Below are 18,429 nucleotides of genomic sequence, written 5' to 3'. Positions count from 1 at the left end.
AATGGCGCTAGCTGCGCAGCATTTGTGCACCGCCGCCATCAGTGTCAGCCAGTTTGCCGTGGCATACGGAGCTCCATCGCAGTCTTTAACACTGGTAGCATGCCGCGACAGCGTGGACGTGAACCGTATGTGCAGTCGACGGACTTTGAGCTAGGGCGTATAGTGGGCATGCGGGAGGCCGGGTGGACGTACCGCCGAATTGCTCCACACGTGGGGCGTGAGGTCTCCACAGTACATCGATGTTGTCTCCAGTGGTCGGCGGAAGGTGCATGTGCCCGTCGACCTGGGACCGGACCGCAGCGACGCACGGATGCACGCCAAGACCGTAGGATCCTACGCAGTGCCGTAGGGGACCGCACCGCCACTTCCCAGCAAATTAGGGACACAGTTGCTCCTGGGGTATCGGCGAGGACCATTCGCAACCGTCTCTATGAAGCTGGGCTACGGTCCCGCACACCGTTAGGCCGTCTTCCGCTCACGCCCCAACATCGTGCAGCCCGCCTGCAGTGGTGTCGCGACAGGCGTGAATGGAGGGACGAATGGAGACGTGTCGTCTTCAGCGATGAGAGTCGCTTCTGCCTTGGTGCCAATGATGGTCGTATGCGTGTTTGGCGCCGTGCAGGTGAGCGCCACAATCAGGACTGCATACGACCGAGGCACACAGGGCCAACACCCGGCATCATGGTGTGGGGAGCGATCTCCTACACTGGCCGTACACCACTGGTGATCGTCGAGAGGACACTGAATAGTGCACGGTACATCCAAACCGTCATCGAACCCATCGTTCTACCATTCCTAGACCGGCAAGGGAACTTGCTGTTCCAACAGGACAATGCACGTCCGCATGTATCCCGTGCCACCCAACGTGCTCTAGAAGGTGTAAGTCAACTACCCTGGCCAGCAAGATCTCCGGATCTGTCCCCCATTGAGCACGTTTGGGACTGGATGAAGCGTCGTCTCACGCGGTCTGCACGTCCAGCACGAACGCTGGTCCAACTGAGGCGCCAGGTGGAAATGGCATGGCAAGCCGTTCCACAGGACTACATCCAGCATCTCTACGATCGTCTCCATGGGAGAATAGCAGCCTGCATTGCTGCGAAAGGTGGATATACACTGTACTAGTGCCGACATTGTGCATGCTCTGTTGCCTGTGTCTATGTGCCTGTGGTTCTGTCAGTGTGATCATGTGATGTATCTGACCCCAGGAATGTGTCAATAAAGTTTCCCCTTCCTGGGACAATGAATTCACGGTGTTCTTATTTCAATTTCCAGGAGTGTATTTGTATATGCTTTTGTAGTTAAGTGTTAGTGTTCCATATTTTGAAATTAATTTCTTTGAGAAATTTAATAAAAACGAGTAATTTGCTATTTAAATCATGTTGTCATAGGAGGTTGGACTGTGCCAAAGGCACTTACGCAAACGATAGGTAAATATTCTTGATATATTAAAAATTATAGACCTATATAATGTGAGTGAAAGGAAGTTTGTGGTATAAATTTTTTTGATGGGACAATCACACAAAGATTCAGAACCACTGTATAAATATAAAAATTAGTGTTCCCATCAAATTTGCACTTAGTGAAATTTACTGGAAACAGGGGAATGTGTAACAACACCAACGCTATACTGTTGTACATATAAATTTTTCTTCTGATTTTCGATAAATTAGTGTAATCGATGTTCTGATTTCATTTCTTTTTTTTTTTGTTTCATGTCATTATGTTAAAGAAACTGTAAACAATTTTCGATGTGAATATTAATGTTTATGTCAAATTGCAAGCAATATTATAACAAAATTGATATGTAAGAAATGTTGAAACTGTTGTAAGATGTTAAAGTTGTAATTGTGCGCCTGGTCCATACGTAGGCAGTGTATTAGGATATGTAGAATGCAAAACCTTTGGTGAATACCCTGTCTGTAGGGGAGCGGTAAAAGGTGGATGTCAGACGGGCGCGGGAAAATGCACACGGGCGCTGCACGGCATAACGGGCTCAGCAGTAGTAGTCGGAGTTGGGCATCGGTCTGAGAAACACGTTCTGGATCGAGGAGGCTCTCCTGGAAAACGTGATTTCGTTGAGCCTCGGATGTGCCGTTTCCGACGCCTATACAGCATGGCAATATTCCATAGGCGCTAAACGGAAAAGTATTGCGACGCTAAGAAGAAGCAAAGTGCCGATACATCAAGAGCCATTGCTCTGATTGTATGTGTGCTCTGTGCCTCTCGCCATCTCGCCGCCCGCCAACCGCCACATCGATACGAACAGGTTGAAACTTTTAGTACTGTATTCGTGTGGACCAGTGTTACTTTTGTTCCATACTGTTCAATAACAACTTAAATTTTACCAGAACTGTCCTATCAGTTAACTATCCTCACAACTAACCTAGACAGGGTCCTTTCCACATGTTGTGCAATCCGAGTGTCCCGAAATGAAGATTTAAAGTTTATGTTAATAATAATTACCTGCAGACCTATCCATGTTAGAATGATGTTTAAAGAACTTTGTTGTTAATGAATATATAGGTAAACAACAAAGGTCTGAGAAAGTTGGAAGATAATTTTGAAATTGAATTAGTAATGAAGTTTAATTATTTTGAGGCAGAAACAATGGAAATAAGACAAAAAGAGTAGTAACTCATATATTGGAAATCTTGAGTGCTTAATGATGTCAATAATCAAAATTTTCAATACAGTGATCATAACAGTTTCAGGGTCCCCCTCCCCCCCTTTTCTTTTCTATTCATTTGAATTCTGAAGTGTACTGAACTGATTTGACCAGCAAAGTTAAAGTCAATACAAAACCAAAATTTATCTGTGTTTTACCTTTTTCAAAATTGACATTGTATGTGTGTTTGGAAAGTGCTATTTCTAGGGTAACCTATGCCCGATTTTAATCAGATCAATAGACAGTACGAAGTTTGTAGTAAACATTATAGTGTATTGTTGTGTATTTATGGCTTGTCCATATTAGTACGGAAAGTGAAATTATTAGTTCAGTAGATTTTCTGGTTCTAAAATTTACCATATGAACGTACACCAACTTGTACAGGGAAGAAACTACTCAGTTAATGCCTAATTAGGCTGGCGACCGTATTATTAACAATTTGGTAGCATCTGCTGTGTTGTTTCTTGTCCGTCCTAACGTGTGGTTGCACTCCGGAATTGCTTGACGTATCATTGTTATTACTGAGTGGGTGTACGTCTGATTTGCCTCCATTCAGGTACACGCGGTCAAAATCTATACAAAAATCCTTTCTCTTAAGGTGAAGCCCGTCAACTTACCATAGTACAGGCTTTAAAGAGTATCGTGTGCATTAGCGCAGTGTTACGATCAGTCCCCTAGACTTAGAACTACTTAAACCTAACTAACCTAAGGACATCACGCACATCCATGACCGGGGCAGGATTCGAACCTGCTACCGTAGCAGCAGCGCCGTTCCAGACAAGCGCCTAGAACCGCTCGGTCACAAAGTTCCGCGAAATGTTAATCAATTCTCCTTCTTTAGGGCCAGGAGCATAACGCATGGCTGATAACGGCATAATTATTAGAGTAGATGCACCAGGCAGCTGCTATTTAGTGCATCTACTCTAATAATCATGTCGTTATCAGAAATGCTAATCATTTCTGCGGAACATACTAATGTACATGTCCTTTGATTATGAGCGTCCTACCTCTAGTCGTTCAAGGTGTTCTGTTTTTTCTGAACATGACTGTATATGTGCAGTGCGCACCTTTCATACGTCTTTAATGCACACACAATACAAAGTCAGGAATTACAAAGAAGTGAGGGACAACATGTTACCCGGCCTCTGTGGCCGAGCGGTTCTAGGCGCTTCAGTCTGGAACCTCGTGACTGCTACGGTCGCAGGTTCGAATCCTGCCTCGGGCATGGATGTGTGTGATGTCCTAAGGTTAGGTAGGTTTAAGTAGTTCTAAGTTCTAGTGGATTGAAGACATGTTAAGTCCAATAGTGCTGAGAGCCATTTGAACGATTTTGAGAACATGTTAGGAGGTGTTGCCCTCTATATGTGGCACTTCAAGAAGATGAAATCAATGTGTTAAAACAAAACAGCTACAAAGTTAAATTGTGGTCAATGAGTAGAATTAAAACTAGAACGGAAGAGAACCTCGTAGTTCACATATGGAACAAGTTTTCCTCTACCTCGTTTATTAGTGCCCATCTTTTGCAAGTATTCTATCCCACGGCGTTGTTTTTCATGGCTCTGAAACAGGGACAGCGTGTTGTTGAACTCCGGTGCTGAGCTGGTCTCATCGACCGATGTAAACGCCGTGGCGGCGTAACTGTTTCAAGATGTATTTGGCGGCGTGTGTCTATAAACTGTCTTCATAAAATTCGGAATAGCTATGCATTTTTAAGTTCATTTTTCATTGGGCAGTTTGTCTGGATCCTTAAAGCGACACGCGAAAGCATAGATAAATGTGACAATAGACTGCAATAAATATCTTCACTTGACCCAGTGACAAGCTTCCAGTTACACGTGAAGAATTTGGCAAAGAGTTCACATATCCCTTTACAGACTATTTCTCTGCCGTTCCACTCTCGAATATCGCATGGAGTAAATGAGCATGTTAATCTTTCGGCGCAAGCTCTGATTTCTCTTATTTTATCGAGATGGTCATTTCTTTCGATGCAGTTGGAGGTAAACAAAATATATATGGTTCTCGGGCGAGACGTCTGATATAGTGAAAACTCCACAATATTTCTTCAGCGCAACTGGCCGACATCTTCAGGTGCGACGAACACACTGCTAAGACAAGACCAGAGCCCCCTATTTATTAAATAGGGGGCTTTGGTCCTGCCTTAGCTGTGTGTTCGTCGCACCTGAAGATGTCGGCCAGTTGCGCTGAAGAAATATTGTGGAGTTTTCACTATGACATCCGACGTCTCGCCCGAGAACCATATACAGGGTGTTACAAAAAGGTACGGACAAACTTTCAGGAAACATTCCTCACATACAAATAAAGAAAAGATGTTATGTGGACATGTGTCCGGAAACGCTTAATTCCGATGTTAGAGCTCATTTTAGTTTCGTCAGTATGTACTGTACTTCCTCGATTCACCGCCATGATTTCATTCGGGATACTCTACCTGTGCTGCTAGAACATGTGCCTTTACAAGTACGACACAACATGTGCTTCATGCACGATAGAGCTCCAGCACATTTCAGTCGAAGTGTTCGTACGCTTCTCAACAACAGATTCGGTGACCGATGGATTGGTAGAGGCGGACCAATTCCATGGCCTCCACGCTCTCCTGACTTCAACCCTCTTGACTTTCATTTATGAGGGCATTTGAAAGATCTTGTCTACGTAACCCCGGTACCAAATGTAGAGACTCTTCGTGCTCGTATTGTGGACGGCTGTGATACAATACGCCATTCTCCAGGGCTGCATCAGCGCATCAGGGATTCCATGCGACGGAGGGTGGATGCATGTATCCTCGCTAACGGAGGACATTTTGAACATTTCCTGTAACAAAGTGTTTGAAGTCACGCTTGTACGTTCTGTTGCTGTGTTTTTTCATTCCATAATTAATTTGATTTGAAGAGAAGTAATAAAATGAGCTCTAACATGGAAAGTAAGCGTTTCCGGACACATGTCCACATAACATATTTTCTTTCTTTGTGTGTGAGGAATGTTTCCTGAAAGGTTGGCCGTACCTTTTTGTAACACCCTGTATACATGTCCGTCGGGAAAGCCTCAAGCAACACGTAAACAAAATACCTTAGCAATCGGAAGAGAAAGTCGTTGACTGTTAGGTTATTAAGAAAAAAAGAGCCTCACATTTGGATATAAGATTTTTATTTGAGATATGATTGTTCGGCAGTGAGTGGGTGTAATAAATGAGACAGCTCGAACCGGTGAGGAGGTGAGGGAGGTGCTAGCCGATGTAAGCCTGGGTGTGGAGCGGCGCGAAGCCGACGGCGGCGGGCACCTTGGCGACGCCGAAGGGGCCGACCGGCTTCTGTACCCCCGCGGGCGGGCCGACCACCGCCTTGCCGCCTACCACGGCCGCCTCGCGGTGCACGACGGCGTTGAAGCCGTTGACGGGATCCGCCGTGTACTCGACGGTGCGGCGCGAGCCGTCCGCCTCGAGCAGCGTGTAGCTGCCCTGCACCACGTCCCCGTCTCGCGTCTCCTGCTGGCCCTTGTTGTCGCCGGTCAGCGAGTCCGCGATGTCGTACGCGTAGCTGTACTGCGGGCTGGGGTCGAAGTCGGTGTCTGTGCCCGCCACGGCCTTCACCACCGGCGCGGGGCCCCTGGCCACGACGGCGAGCGGCGACCCCGCCGTCAGCACCCCGTGTCCTCCGATGATGCCACCGCACGCCACGCCCACCACCGACGCTAGCACCAGTACCTGCAGTGGGGAAAACACATAGCATCTTCAGCGCAGGTCGCAGACTTACACTACTGGCCATTAAAATTGCTACACCAAGAAGAAATACAGATGATAAACGGGTATTTATTGGACAAACATATTATACCAAAAATGACATGTGATTACATTTTCACGCAATTTGGGTGCATAGATCCTGAGAAATCAGTACCCAGAACAACCACCTCTGGCCGTAATGACGTCGGTTTGCAGTAGGGTTTTGGAGCATATACTGTATTCAAACGTTATGAATCACCTCGATGGGAACGATCTATTGATACGTAATCAGCATGGTTTCAGAAAACATCGTTCTTGTGCAACGCAGCTAGCTCTTTATTCGCACGAAGTAATGGCCGCTATGGACAGGGGATCTCAAGTTGATTCCGTATTTCTAGATTTCCGGAAGGCTCTTGACACCTTTCCCCACAAGCGACTTCTAATCAAGCTGCGGGCCTATGGGGTATCGTCTCAGTTGTGCGACTGGATTCGTGATTTCCTGTCAGGAAGGTCGCAGTTCGTAGTAATAGACGGCAAATCATCGAGTAAAACTGAAGTGATATCACGTGTTCCCCAGGGAAACGACCTGGGACCTCTGCTGTTCCTGATGTATATAAATGACCTGGGTGACAATCTGAGCAGTTCTCTTAGGTTGTTCGCAGATGATGCTGCAATTTACCGTCTAGTAAGGTCATCCGAAGACCAGTATCAGTTGCAAAGCGATTTAGAAAAGATTGCTGTATGGTGTGGCAGGTGGCAATTGACGCTAAATAACGAAAAATGTGAGGTGATCCACATGAGTTCCAAAAGAAATCCGTTGGAATTCGATTACTCGATAAATAGTAAAATTCTCAAGGCTGTCAATTCAACTAAGTACCTGGGTGTAAAAATTACGAAAACTTCAGTTGGAAAGACCACATAGATAATATTGTGGGGAAGGCGAGAAGATGCAACAAGTCCACTAAAGAGACAGCTTACACTACACTCGTTCGTCCTCTGTTAGAATATTGCTGCGCGGTGTGGGATCCTTAACAGGTGGGACTGACAGAGGATATCGAAAGGGTGCAAAAAAAGGGCAGCTCGTTTTGTATTATCACGTAATAGGGGAGAGGGTGTGGCAGATATGATACGCGAGTAGGGATGGAAGTCAAAGCAAAGACGTTTTTCGTCGCGGCGAGATCTACACTCCAGGAAATTGAAATAAGAACACCGTGAATTCATTGTCCCAGGAAGGGGAAACTTTATTGACACATTCCTGGGGTCAGATACATCACATGATCACACTGACAGAACCACAGGCACATAGACACAGGCAACAGAGCATGCACAATTTCGGCACTAGTACAGTGTATATCCACCTTTCGCAGCAATGCAGGCTGCTATTCTCCCATGGAGACGATCGTAGAGATGCTGGATGTAGTCCTGTGGAACGGCTTGCCATGCCATTTCCACCTGGCGCCTCAGTTGGACCAGCGTTCGTGCTGGACGTGCAGACCGCGTGAGACGACGCTTCATCCAGTCCCAAACATGCTCAATGGGGGACAGATTCGGAGATCTTGCTGGCCAGGGTAGCTGACTTACACCTTCTAGAGCCCGTTGGGTGGCACGGGATACATGCGGACGTGCATTGTCCTGTTGGAACAGCAAGTTCCCTTGCCGGTCTAGGAATGGTAGAACGATGGGTTCGATGACGGTTTGGATGTACCGTGCACTATTCAGTGTCCCCTCGACTATCACCAGTGGTGTACGGCCAGTGTAGGAGATCGCTCCCCACACCATGATGCCAGGTGTTGGCCCTGTGTGCCTCGGTCGTATGCAGTCCTGATTGTGGCGCTCACCTGCACGGCGCCAAACACGCATACGACCATCATTGGCACCAAGGCAGAAGCGACTCTCATCGCTGAAGACGACACGTCTCCATTCGTCCCTCCATTCACGCCTGTCGCGACACCACTGGAGGCGGACTGCACGATGTTGGGGCGTGAGCGGAAGACGGCCTAACGGTGTGTGGGACAGTAGCCCAGCTTCATGGAGACGGTTGCGAATGGTCCTCGCCGATACCCCAGGAGCAACAGTGTCCCTAATTTGCTGGGAAGTGGCGGTGCGGTCCCCTACGGCACTGCGTAGGATCCTACGGTCTTGGCGTGCATCCGTGCGTCGCTGCGGTCAAGGTCCCAGGTCGACGGGCACGTGCACCTTCCGCCGACCACTGGCGACAACACCGATGTGCTGTGGAGACCTCACGCCCCACGTGTTGAGCAATTCGGCGGTACGTCCACCCGGCCTCCCGCATGCCCACTATACGCCCTCGCTCAAAGTCCGTCAACTGCACATACGGTTCACGTCCACGCTGTCGCGGCATGCTACCAGTGTTAAAGACTGCGATGGAGCTCCGTATGCCACGGCAAACTGGCTGACACTGACGGCGGCGGTGCACAAATGCTGCGCAGCTAGCGCCATTCGACGGCCAACACCGCGGTTCCTGGTGTGTCCGCTGTGCCGTGCGTGTGATCATTACTTGTACAGCCCTCTCGCAGTGTCCGGAGCAAGTATGGTGGGTCTGACACACCGGTGTCAATGTGTTCTTATTTCCATTTCAGTCGCCAACTTCCTCTTCCGAATGCGAAAATATTTTGTTGAGCCCAACCAACATATCATCAAAATAAAATAAGAGAAATCAGAGCTCGAACAGAAAGGTTTAGGTGTTCGTTTTTCCCGCGCGCTGTTCGGGAGTGGAATGGTAGAGAGATAGTATGATTGTGGTTCGATGAACCCTCTGCCAAGCACTTAAATGTGAATTGCAGAGTAGTCGTGTAGATGTAGATGTAAATACGCCTGGGCATTGAGTTAAACAGAGCTTGGATGGCGTGTACAGTTACAGCTACCCATGCAGCTTCAACACGATACCACAGTTCATCAAGAGTAGTGACTGACGTATTGTGACGAGCCAGTTGCTCGGCCACCGTTGACCAGACGTTTTCAGTTGGTGAGAGATCTGGAGAATGTGCTGGACAGGGCAGCAGTCGAATATTTTCTGTATCCAGAAATGCCCGTACATGACCTGCAACATGCGGTCGTGCATTATCCTGCTGAAATGTGGGGTTTCGCAGGGATCGAATGAAGGGTAGAGCCATGGGTCGTAACACATCTGAAATGTAACGTCCACTGTTCAAAGTGCCGTCAATGCGAACAAGAGGTGACCGAGACGTGTAGCCAATGACACCCCATACCATCGCACCGGGTGATACGCCAGTATGGCGATGACGAATACACGCTTCCAATGTGCGTTCACCGCGATGTCGCCAAACACGGATGCGACCATGATGATGCTGTAAACAGAACCTGGATTCATCCGAAAAAAAGACGTTTTGGGATTCGTGCACCCAGGTTCGTCGTTAAGTACACCATCGCAGGCGGTCCTGTCTGTGATGCAGCGTCAAGGGTAACCGGAGCCATGGTCTCCGAGCTGATAGTCCATGCTGCTGGAAACGTCGTCCAACTGTTAGTGCAGATGGTTGTCTTGCTAACGTCCCCATCTTTTGATTCAGGGGTGGCTGCACGATTCGTTACAGCCATGCGGATAAGATGCCTGTCATCTCGACTGCTAGTAATACGAGGCCGTTGGGATCCAGCACGGCGTTCCGTATTACCCTCCTGAACCCACCGATTCCATATTCTGCTAACAGTCATTGGATCTCGACCAACGCGAGCACCGATGTCGCAATACGATAAACCGTAATCGTGATAGGCTACAATCCGACCTTTATCAAAGTCGGAAACGAGAAGGTACGCATTTCTCCTCCTTACACGAGGCATCACAACGTTTCACCAGGCAACACCGGTCAACTGCTGTTTGTGTATGAGAAATCGGTTTGAAACTTTCCTCATGTCAGCACCGGCGCCAACCTTGTTGAATACTCTGAAAAGCTAATCATTTGCATATCACAGCATCTTCTTCCTGTCCGTTAAATTTCTCGTCTGTAGCACGTCATCTTCGTGGTGTAGCAATTTTAATGGCCAGTAGTGTAGTATAGTTTGGGAACATTGAAGAAGCGCAGAACTTACACCGGATCCGTTAAAATGGTAATGGGACAGATTTCAGCGGCAGGGGCGCAGCGTGTCTCGTAAAGTCTAGCTAAACCTAATGTACTCAGTGGCGTCAGTTGACAGTGGAAAGTGGGTGCGTGCCCTGGGTGTCGTTTCGGTGGGGGTGCAGTTTTAGGACAGCCGAAAAGTAAGAGGAATTGAGAAGTAGGAGGGGGAAGAAAAAGTAGAAATAGATGAGAAGGAGAAGTAGAGAATGGCTCGGAGGACACTAAAAAACTAAATTTGTATGACACGATTGGCTAGGAACCCATCGAGAAGCGTGTTCAACCGCTTGTTTGCGAGTTCTCTCAATTGGACGTCACTTCGGTGACTTGCGCTCCCTTATCGTACCTGAGTAATGCTGCCCGGGAAAAGGATCTACAGTTGAACATGGAATACGAACCACGTATAGTTACTGGTATATCTTCCCATCAGTGAAAGGTGAAGGCTAGCCAAACGGGCAACTGATTCTTCTGGGATACCTATCGGTTTAGCTAACACCAAACGCTGTAACCTCCCCCCACCTCCCCCACAAAAAAATCATATACGTGAAGTGCAGGGAACGTGGTGGCCAGGCATTGGTCTACCCCTCCCAATCCAACAAATGGGAAAAATAATCTAAATGTTGTCTGCTATCAACGGCGAAGTGTGGTGCGACCCCGTCATGCTAGAACCATAATTGTCGCATGACTGCTAGTGGGACATTCTCCAACATTTCCGGTGGTACTCCACGGAGAAAGATACGGTAGTTTCATCCACCAATCGTGTTAGGCAAAAGATACGGCCCAGTCAGATGGTCGTGAACAATACCAGCACAAAAATTCATGGCATTCTCTGCTGACTCTGGAACACACGAGTGACTATAGGATTTTCGAACTCCCAGACATGACTATTGTGGCTACTGAATATTATTACCTTCCTCAGTAAACAAATCACAGATTTGGAAGTTTGGGATGTTGACAATTTGATGTAGATACTGTTGGCTGAATTTAAGGCGCCGGGGAAAGTCATTAATTGCCAGGTCTTGTACCTGCTGATACTTAGAATGGATGCATGCCCGTCTCGTGCAGGATGTTCCACGAAGTGGCGTTGCAGTTATTTAGTTCCTTGGCTGCAGATAATGTGCTGCTGCTGGGGTTGTCCCCAGTTCAACGTAACACAGCTTCCTCAAACTTTACAGTTCGCATACCGCGAGGTCTTCCACTTTGCCGTCTGTCTGGTCTAAGGGATCCTGCTTCACGACGACGGTCATTAAGTCTTTGAAATGTGACACGATTTTGTAGCCTCCTCCCTGAAAATCGTTTTGCATATAGGCACCTTGCTGCTCGACTGTTGCATCGTCTCTTCCCAAAAATGAGATGCATGTCAGATGACTCGATTAGAGTGTAATCAACCATTTCGAACCTGTAAACATCAGAATCTTTCATGTAAACACAACACAACATAAACGATAATAATGTAATTGTTTATCCAGGGATGTGGACTCCGCTAGCAGTAATGAAAACTCACCCTTCCTAGTAGAAAGATGTAAATGTGTTAAAAATCGATTTCCAATGTCAACGAGTTGCCTGTGAATCAGTCAGAACAACGTTGAACGTTTGGCCTAAGAGAAGTTCAACGTCAGACCTTTCAAGGACCCATAGCGCGGAAATGATGCGCCTGTGGCATTTGTGTCACGTAATAAAAGTGTTTCTATTTAACTCCTCTATTAACTCTAAAAATATGTGTACGTAGTTGTTTACTCTCTGTGTAAAGACCTTATCTGGCGAGGGAGGAGAGATGGCATAGTGAAGATTCTGATACTTGATTTCACGCCCATGTCCTGGATTGAATTCAAAATCTGTCCTTTGTGGGCCGGCCTCTGTGGCCGAGCGGTTCTGGGCGCTTCAGTCCGGAACCGCACTGCTGCTACGGTCGCAGTTTCGAATCCTGCCTCGGGCATGGATGTGTGTGATGTCCTTATGTTAGTTAGATTTAAGTAGTTCTAGGTCTAGGGGACTGATGACCTCAGATGTTAAGTCCCATAGTGCTTAGAGCTATTTGTCCTTTGTGCCCAGGAAGTGAGGGGGGTGTAACGCGTTTGCCGGCATTCAGTCATTTGGCTAGTGTCCTCATGGTCGAATGTCTTGTCTGTCGATATCAGGTTCACCCCTGCCCTTCTCTCTTCGTTAACGCGAATGCTATACTACACTCTATATGCACTCACTACTAAAAAACAAAAACTAAACTCCGCCCGAACAGGCCATGGATGTCCAACGGTACCGACCGGCCGCCGTGTCATCCTCAGTCCACAGGCGTCACTGGATGTGGATACGGAGGGGCACGTGGTCAGCAAACCGCTCTCCCGGCCTTATGACAGTTTACGAGACCGGAGCTGCTACTTTTCAATCAAGTAGCTCCTCAGTTTGCCTCACAAGGGCTGAGTGTACCCCTTTCGCCAACAGCGATCGGCAGACCAGTTGGTCACCCATCCAAGTGCTAGCCCAGCCCGACAGCGCTTAACCACGGTGAGCGGACGTGAACCAGTGTTATCACTGCAGCAAGGCCGTTGGCACATGCACTCACTACAATCACCTAAAAATTTGGTCACAGCGGGCCTGAGCGTCTCTCTCAAGTACCAAGACATCCCTAGATCTTTGCGGCAGTAGATCACTGGATGCAGACTTCATTTACGTAGATTACATCTACCTAGATAATATATGTGAGTAACCTGGACATCATAGAAATACAGCAGCCTTGTCGATCGTATTTATTGGCTGTTGAGAACCAGCCAGTCCAAGATATCATGTAGCACTCACCATCGGTCTTCCATTTAAAAACACTACTGTCACAAGTTTACTTGCATGAGATACAGGAAATCTAGGTATCACACCACACTTGATCTGTTAGTATTTGTGAACCTATGTACGAATATTCTTGGAAAGGCTCCGCAGCATCTATCCTTCCGTTGTCTTCTTCAAAGAAATGATGTGTCAAGTTCGTAAAAATAAATTTTCGATCAGAAGATCAATATTAAACTTAATGGTACATTAAGGTTTGTATAGCTGGCTGCCTAAATGGATGGAAAGAAGAGTGTGAAACGAAGTGACAACAGAAATTTCGCTCCTTCCACTAAGTGCTACGTGAATTGAACGACTGTGCCAGACAGCACCAAACAGTGTTCCTTACCTGCAACGCAATATATCGTGGGGAGACATGCGATTTAGACTAAAACATCTGGAGATTAAGAGCTGCACGTTATAAGTTCTCCTACCTCAGAAGACTGAGCTCCCATGTGGACATCTCTTTTGACCTCTTAGGACCGAATCTGCAATATAATTACCTTAGTCAAGACTTTTGCCTTCCAGAAGGCAATTTCACCATCTGAAAATGTGCTTGACACCAGTCCAACAACCAAATTAGAAGAATTATTCAGACGTCTTCTAGGAAAGTCTGAAAAGTTGCTTTACTCTTTAGTTACCCAGCTTCGTTTCTAGCCACTTTCGAAATGGAAGCAAATGCGCTGCGCAACAAATTAAAGGATAACTTTTTCGCTATTTAGGCACTGTCTCCCATTGCGACGTATACGACTGAAATTTGGCTCAAAAGTTTCTACGGTCTTCGTCTATATTTGTGCAAAACCGTGGCGCTCTGCGACATCAGCCTCGGGCTCGACGAAGCTTCGTACAGCAAGGTGTCGACACATGCGAACAAAGGCCACATCTCAGATGTTCATGCGAGGTGCAAGGTGGGTTAATGATGACACACTGACATCAAATTTCACCAAAATTCTGCCCAATGCCACAGTGGAAGTATCACACGATTTAAATGTTGTCACACCTTCTCTTACCCAAATTTCGCCCCTTCTTTTTACGCCTCTGTGTCACTCAGCGTCACCCAGCGTTGAAATCAGGCTATTTACTTGCGGGTGGCCGAGGAAGAGATTTCAGACACTCCGCTCGACATGAAAACGCATCAAGGGATGGCATAAAGGGCGCAAATGAAACCCTCCCTTTTCTTGGGGCTTTGATTCCCGCACATTTCGAGGTTGAAAACTATAGTTATCAGTGTGATAAGGTACAGGATGACGTTATTGACAACATTTGAAGCTGCTGACGTCCCCAGATGTTTCAACCCCTCTCTAAAGACATTGTGAGGTGCATCCCACTTGAACGTGATACGACCCCTTTGGAGCGCAGTGTGAACACAATTTTTGCTCTTGTGCACTCGGGGGAACCACTGGGAACCGTTCAGAATCAATCTGAAAGTGATCTGAAGCAGGAAAGGCTGCTTATGTGTTTTTGGGCCTCTTGTTTCACGCCCTCCCGCGACGTCAACATGGAGGGGTACGACATTGACACATATGTCAATACGACGGCAAAGAGTCCCTCTAAGGCCCTTAAGGTTCGGCAGTACCCTCAACGACCCCCATCCACATTTATTGAGAATTTTAAAAATGTACGTTTACAGAGAAAACCTTCAAAGCAGTCCTAGGCACCTGCAACCAGGCAACCACTTGACATCCGTCCGATACTAGCTACCTTCCTGCAGGTGTCTAGGACTATTTTGCGGGGTTTCTCTATAGTCACATTTTTAAAACTCTCAAAAAAATGTGTGTAGGTGACACTGAGGGTGTTACCAAACTGGGGATTCTTAGACGGGGGACTGAAATGTCCGGCGGGAAGGGGAGATGGGAGCAGAGTCGAAGGTGGTGAAGGACGCCGTCCTATTATGCAGAATGAGATTTTCACTCTGCAGCGGAGTGTGCGCTGATATGAAACTTACTGGCAGATTAAAACTGTGTGCCGGACCGAGACTCGAAGTCGGGACCTTTGCCTTTCGCGTGCAAGTGCTCTACCAACTGAGCTACCCAAGCACGACTCATGCCCCGTCCTCACAGATTTACTTTCTTTCGGGAGTGCTAGTTCTGCAAGGTTCGCAGGAGAGCTTCTGTAAAGTTTGGAAGGTAGGAGACGAGGTACTGCTAGAAGTAAGTTTCACGTCGTCCTATTGCTCATCGCACTTAGAACTGTTGTTTTCGACTGAGAAATGTGCCAGAATCAACGCCCCAAGGAAAGTGATGGTCACATTGACACCTTTTATGCCACCCCCTGAGGCCTTTTCGTGTCGAGCGGTGTGTTCGAAATCTCTCCCTCGGTCATCCATATGAAAACCGCGTGACCTCAACGTTGGGTGACGCGTTCTGATCTGAACTGCAGTGGCGTCAAATGAAGGGGAGGAATGTGGGTAAGAGGTGAGGGGGTGACGACTTTCCCATCGAGTGACGCGTCCACAGTGGCGTTCGGCAGAATTTTGATGAAATTTGGTGTCGAAGTGACATCATTAACTCACTTGACACTTCACATAAACCATGTGACATCATTAACCTTACACACGAACCTTTGAGCTCTTGACCGAGCGAGGTGGCGCAGTGGCTAGCATACTGGACTCGCATTCAGGACGACGACGGTTCAATCCCGCGTCCGGCCATCCTGATCTAGGTTTTCCGTGATTTCCCTAAATCGCTCCAGGCAAATGCCGGGATGGTTCCTTTGAAAGGGCACCGCCGATTTCCTTTCCCGTCCTTCCCTAATCCGATGAGACCGATGACCTCGCTGTTTGGTGTGCTTCCCCAAACAACCTAACCCAAGCCTTCTGAGCTCTGGCCTTTTTTTCGCATGTGTCGACATCTTGATACACGAAGCGTCGTTGAACACGAGGGTGACGTCGCAAGGCGCCACGATGTTGCACTATTACAGAGGAAACTCGTAGGCACCTTTGAGCCAAATTTCAAACTTTTGCGTCTCAGTGTGAGTCAGTTACTGGGTTTCGAAAAAGTAATCCTTTAATTGTGTTGCGCAGTGTAGTACGCCTTTATCACCTTAAATTTAGGGAGGGGCCATAGACCAGAAAAAAAATCACAAACGATTTTATTTCTAAATCTAACTACCGCATGTTGTAGGTAAGGCAACAATTTCTTTTCACAATTTTCACAAGTCTCTATAAATTGAAACTCGGAACCAATCGTTTTTTCCTTAATGAATGAGTTTGTCTTAAGCGCTAGTGATGAGTTAGTTACTTAAAAAGAGTAGATTAATTCACACTTAATGTATGGACTGTCAACTGGACGGCTAAAAACTATTACATCGCCAGTGTTAAGTTCCACATCTATCTACCACCTACACCTATACCAGATCTCATGTTTATAAATTTCTATGCCTTCCCTGAACAAGCGGGCGTGATAGCTCTTCCCACAGTGAGAACGTCCGTGTCAGCGTGTAATAAAATTCGCCTTGATGGAGATTCTCGACTTTGAGAGCCATAGAAATTCGCAAACATGACAACAGTTTCATTAATAAAGAAGAAAGCTTCAAGCTGTGATTCCTGTGCTGAACTGAACAACTGTTGCAAGTAGCAAGGGGAGAACCACAATGGCAATAACCAAAGAAAATCCTGCGACGTTGGGACGGCGTGTTACTTATTCCCATCTCCGGCTTCGGACTCGACTTCAGTCTGCTACCAGCAAGCGGGGGTAAACTTTTGACAACGCCAACCCTTCGTGCTGGCGAAACGTCAGGGAAATAGTTGAACAAACGTCGACCGAAGATCCCGGCGCAGAAGCCAACATGCAGGCACTACGTCAATCTGAATGCATCTACATCTACATCGACATCCATACTCCGCAAGCCACCTGACGGTGTGTGGCGGAGGGTACCTTGAGTACCTCTATCGGTTCTCCCTTCTATTCCAGTCTCGTATTGTTCGTGGAAAGAAGGATTGTCGGTATGGCTCTGTGTGGGCTCTAATCTCTCTGATTTTATCCTCATTGTCTCTTCTCGAGATAAATGTAGGAGGGAGCAATATACTGCTCGACTCCTTAGTGAAGGTATGTTCTCGAAACTTCAACAAAAGCCCGTACCGAGCTACTGAGCATCTCTCCTGCAGAGTCTTCCACTGGAGTTTATCTATCGTCTCCGTAACGCTTTCGCGATTACTAAATGATCCTGTAACGAAGCGCGCTTCTATCCGTTGGATCTTCTCTATCTCTTCTATCAACGCTATTTGGTACGGATCCCACACTGCTGAGCAGTATTCAAGCAGTGGGCGAACAAGCGTACTGTAATCTGAATTATTAAATTAAATAATAATAATAAGGAATTTGGCCTCATGGTTATCACAGTGCACCAAACGTTGCATATAACTAGAAACTTAAGAAAATATGAATTGTCATGGGATTTAAAAACAAAATCAGTACGCCGTATAGAAACCGATGCAAAATAATAAATCTAATGTTTCGAACAGTCGGTAAGAATATTTACGAGGTAATTGGACAATAAAGTCGCACAATTCGAGAGCGACCTCTGCCGCTGTTTTTTTTAAAATGTGTGTATCATTGTTATTCTATTGTCCGAGGGAAGAAGTTTGTGTTTTGGAAGGATACCGAAATACGAGGTATAATTGGGGATGTTGGGCCTACAAACAAAAGCTGTGGTGCCTTGTCACAGAAAGCAGATTATTAGAACGCATAGATATGTACAAAAATATAGAAAACAAGATTCCAGATGAGAGTTGCACTCATAACAAAACTTCCAAACTCGCTGTTAGCATGACACTGAGAAGAAGCGGCATTAACTTGCCTTAGTTTCGATACAAACGTGTAGAGAACGCTGGTGGTACGCACCTTGTAAGCCATGGTTGACGAGAGACTGTTAGCAGACGGTGACTGCCGTCGCTATATATACTGCGGAGCTGAGCCAGCCGCCGTGGGGACCACACCTTCAGCTGATGGCCCTGCCGAGCTGTTAGCCTCCTTGCATACATCCGTTGTGACATCGCTCATATCGCACCGCGATGACGAGCTGCAACAAAAACCCACTAAGCAGAACACCTCCCATACTGCCTCAACCACTGAGCTTATCCGTGTGTTACAGCTAACGGCTTCTGTCTGGAAACAGCCTGCCGCAAACTT

General features: G+C 47.0%; 1 protein-coding gene across 1 annotated transcript; it reads right to left on the bottom strand.

Moving 5' to 3' along the window:
* Positions 1–5,903: 5,903 nt before the first annotated feature.
* LOC126471324 (larval cuticle protein A2B-like) lies at positions 5,904–18,153 on the bottom strand. Its single transcript, XM_050099447.1, has 2 exons — positions 18,142–18,153; positions 5,904–6,380 (listed from the first exon to the last, which is right to left on the bottom strand). Exons 1-2 carry the CDS (start codon positions 18,151–18,153, stop codon positions 5,904–5,906), a joined length of 489 nt encoding a protein of 162 aa, XP_049955404.1.
* Between the last annotated feature and the right edge of the window lie 276 nt (positions 18,154–18,429).

This window comes from Schistocerca serialis, chromosome 3 (genome assembly GCF_023864345.2).
Source record: "Schistocerca serialis cubense isolate TAMUIC-IGC-003099 chromosome 3, iqSchSeri2.2, whole genome shotgun sequence".
NCBI classification, from domain to species: domain Eukaryota; kingdom Metazoa; phylum Arthropoda; class Insecta; order Orthoptera; family Acrididae; genus Schistocerca; species Schistocerca serialis.
This window is presented reverse-complemented; position numbering and strand designations above follow the sequence as displayed.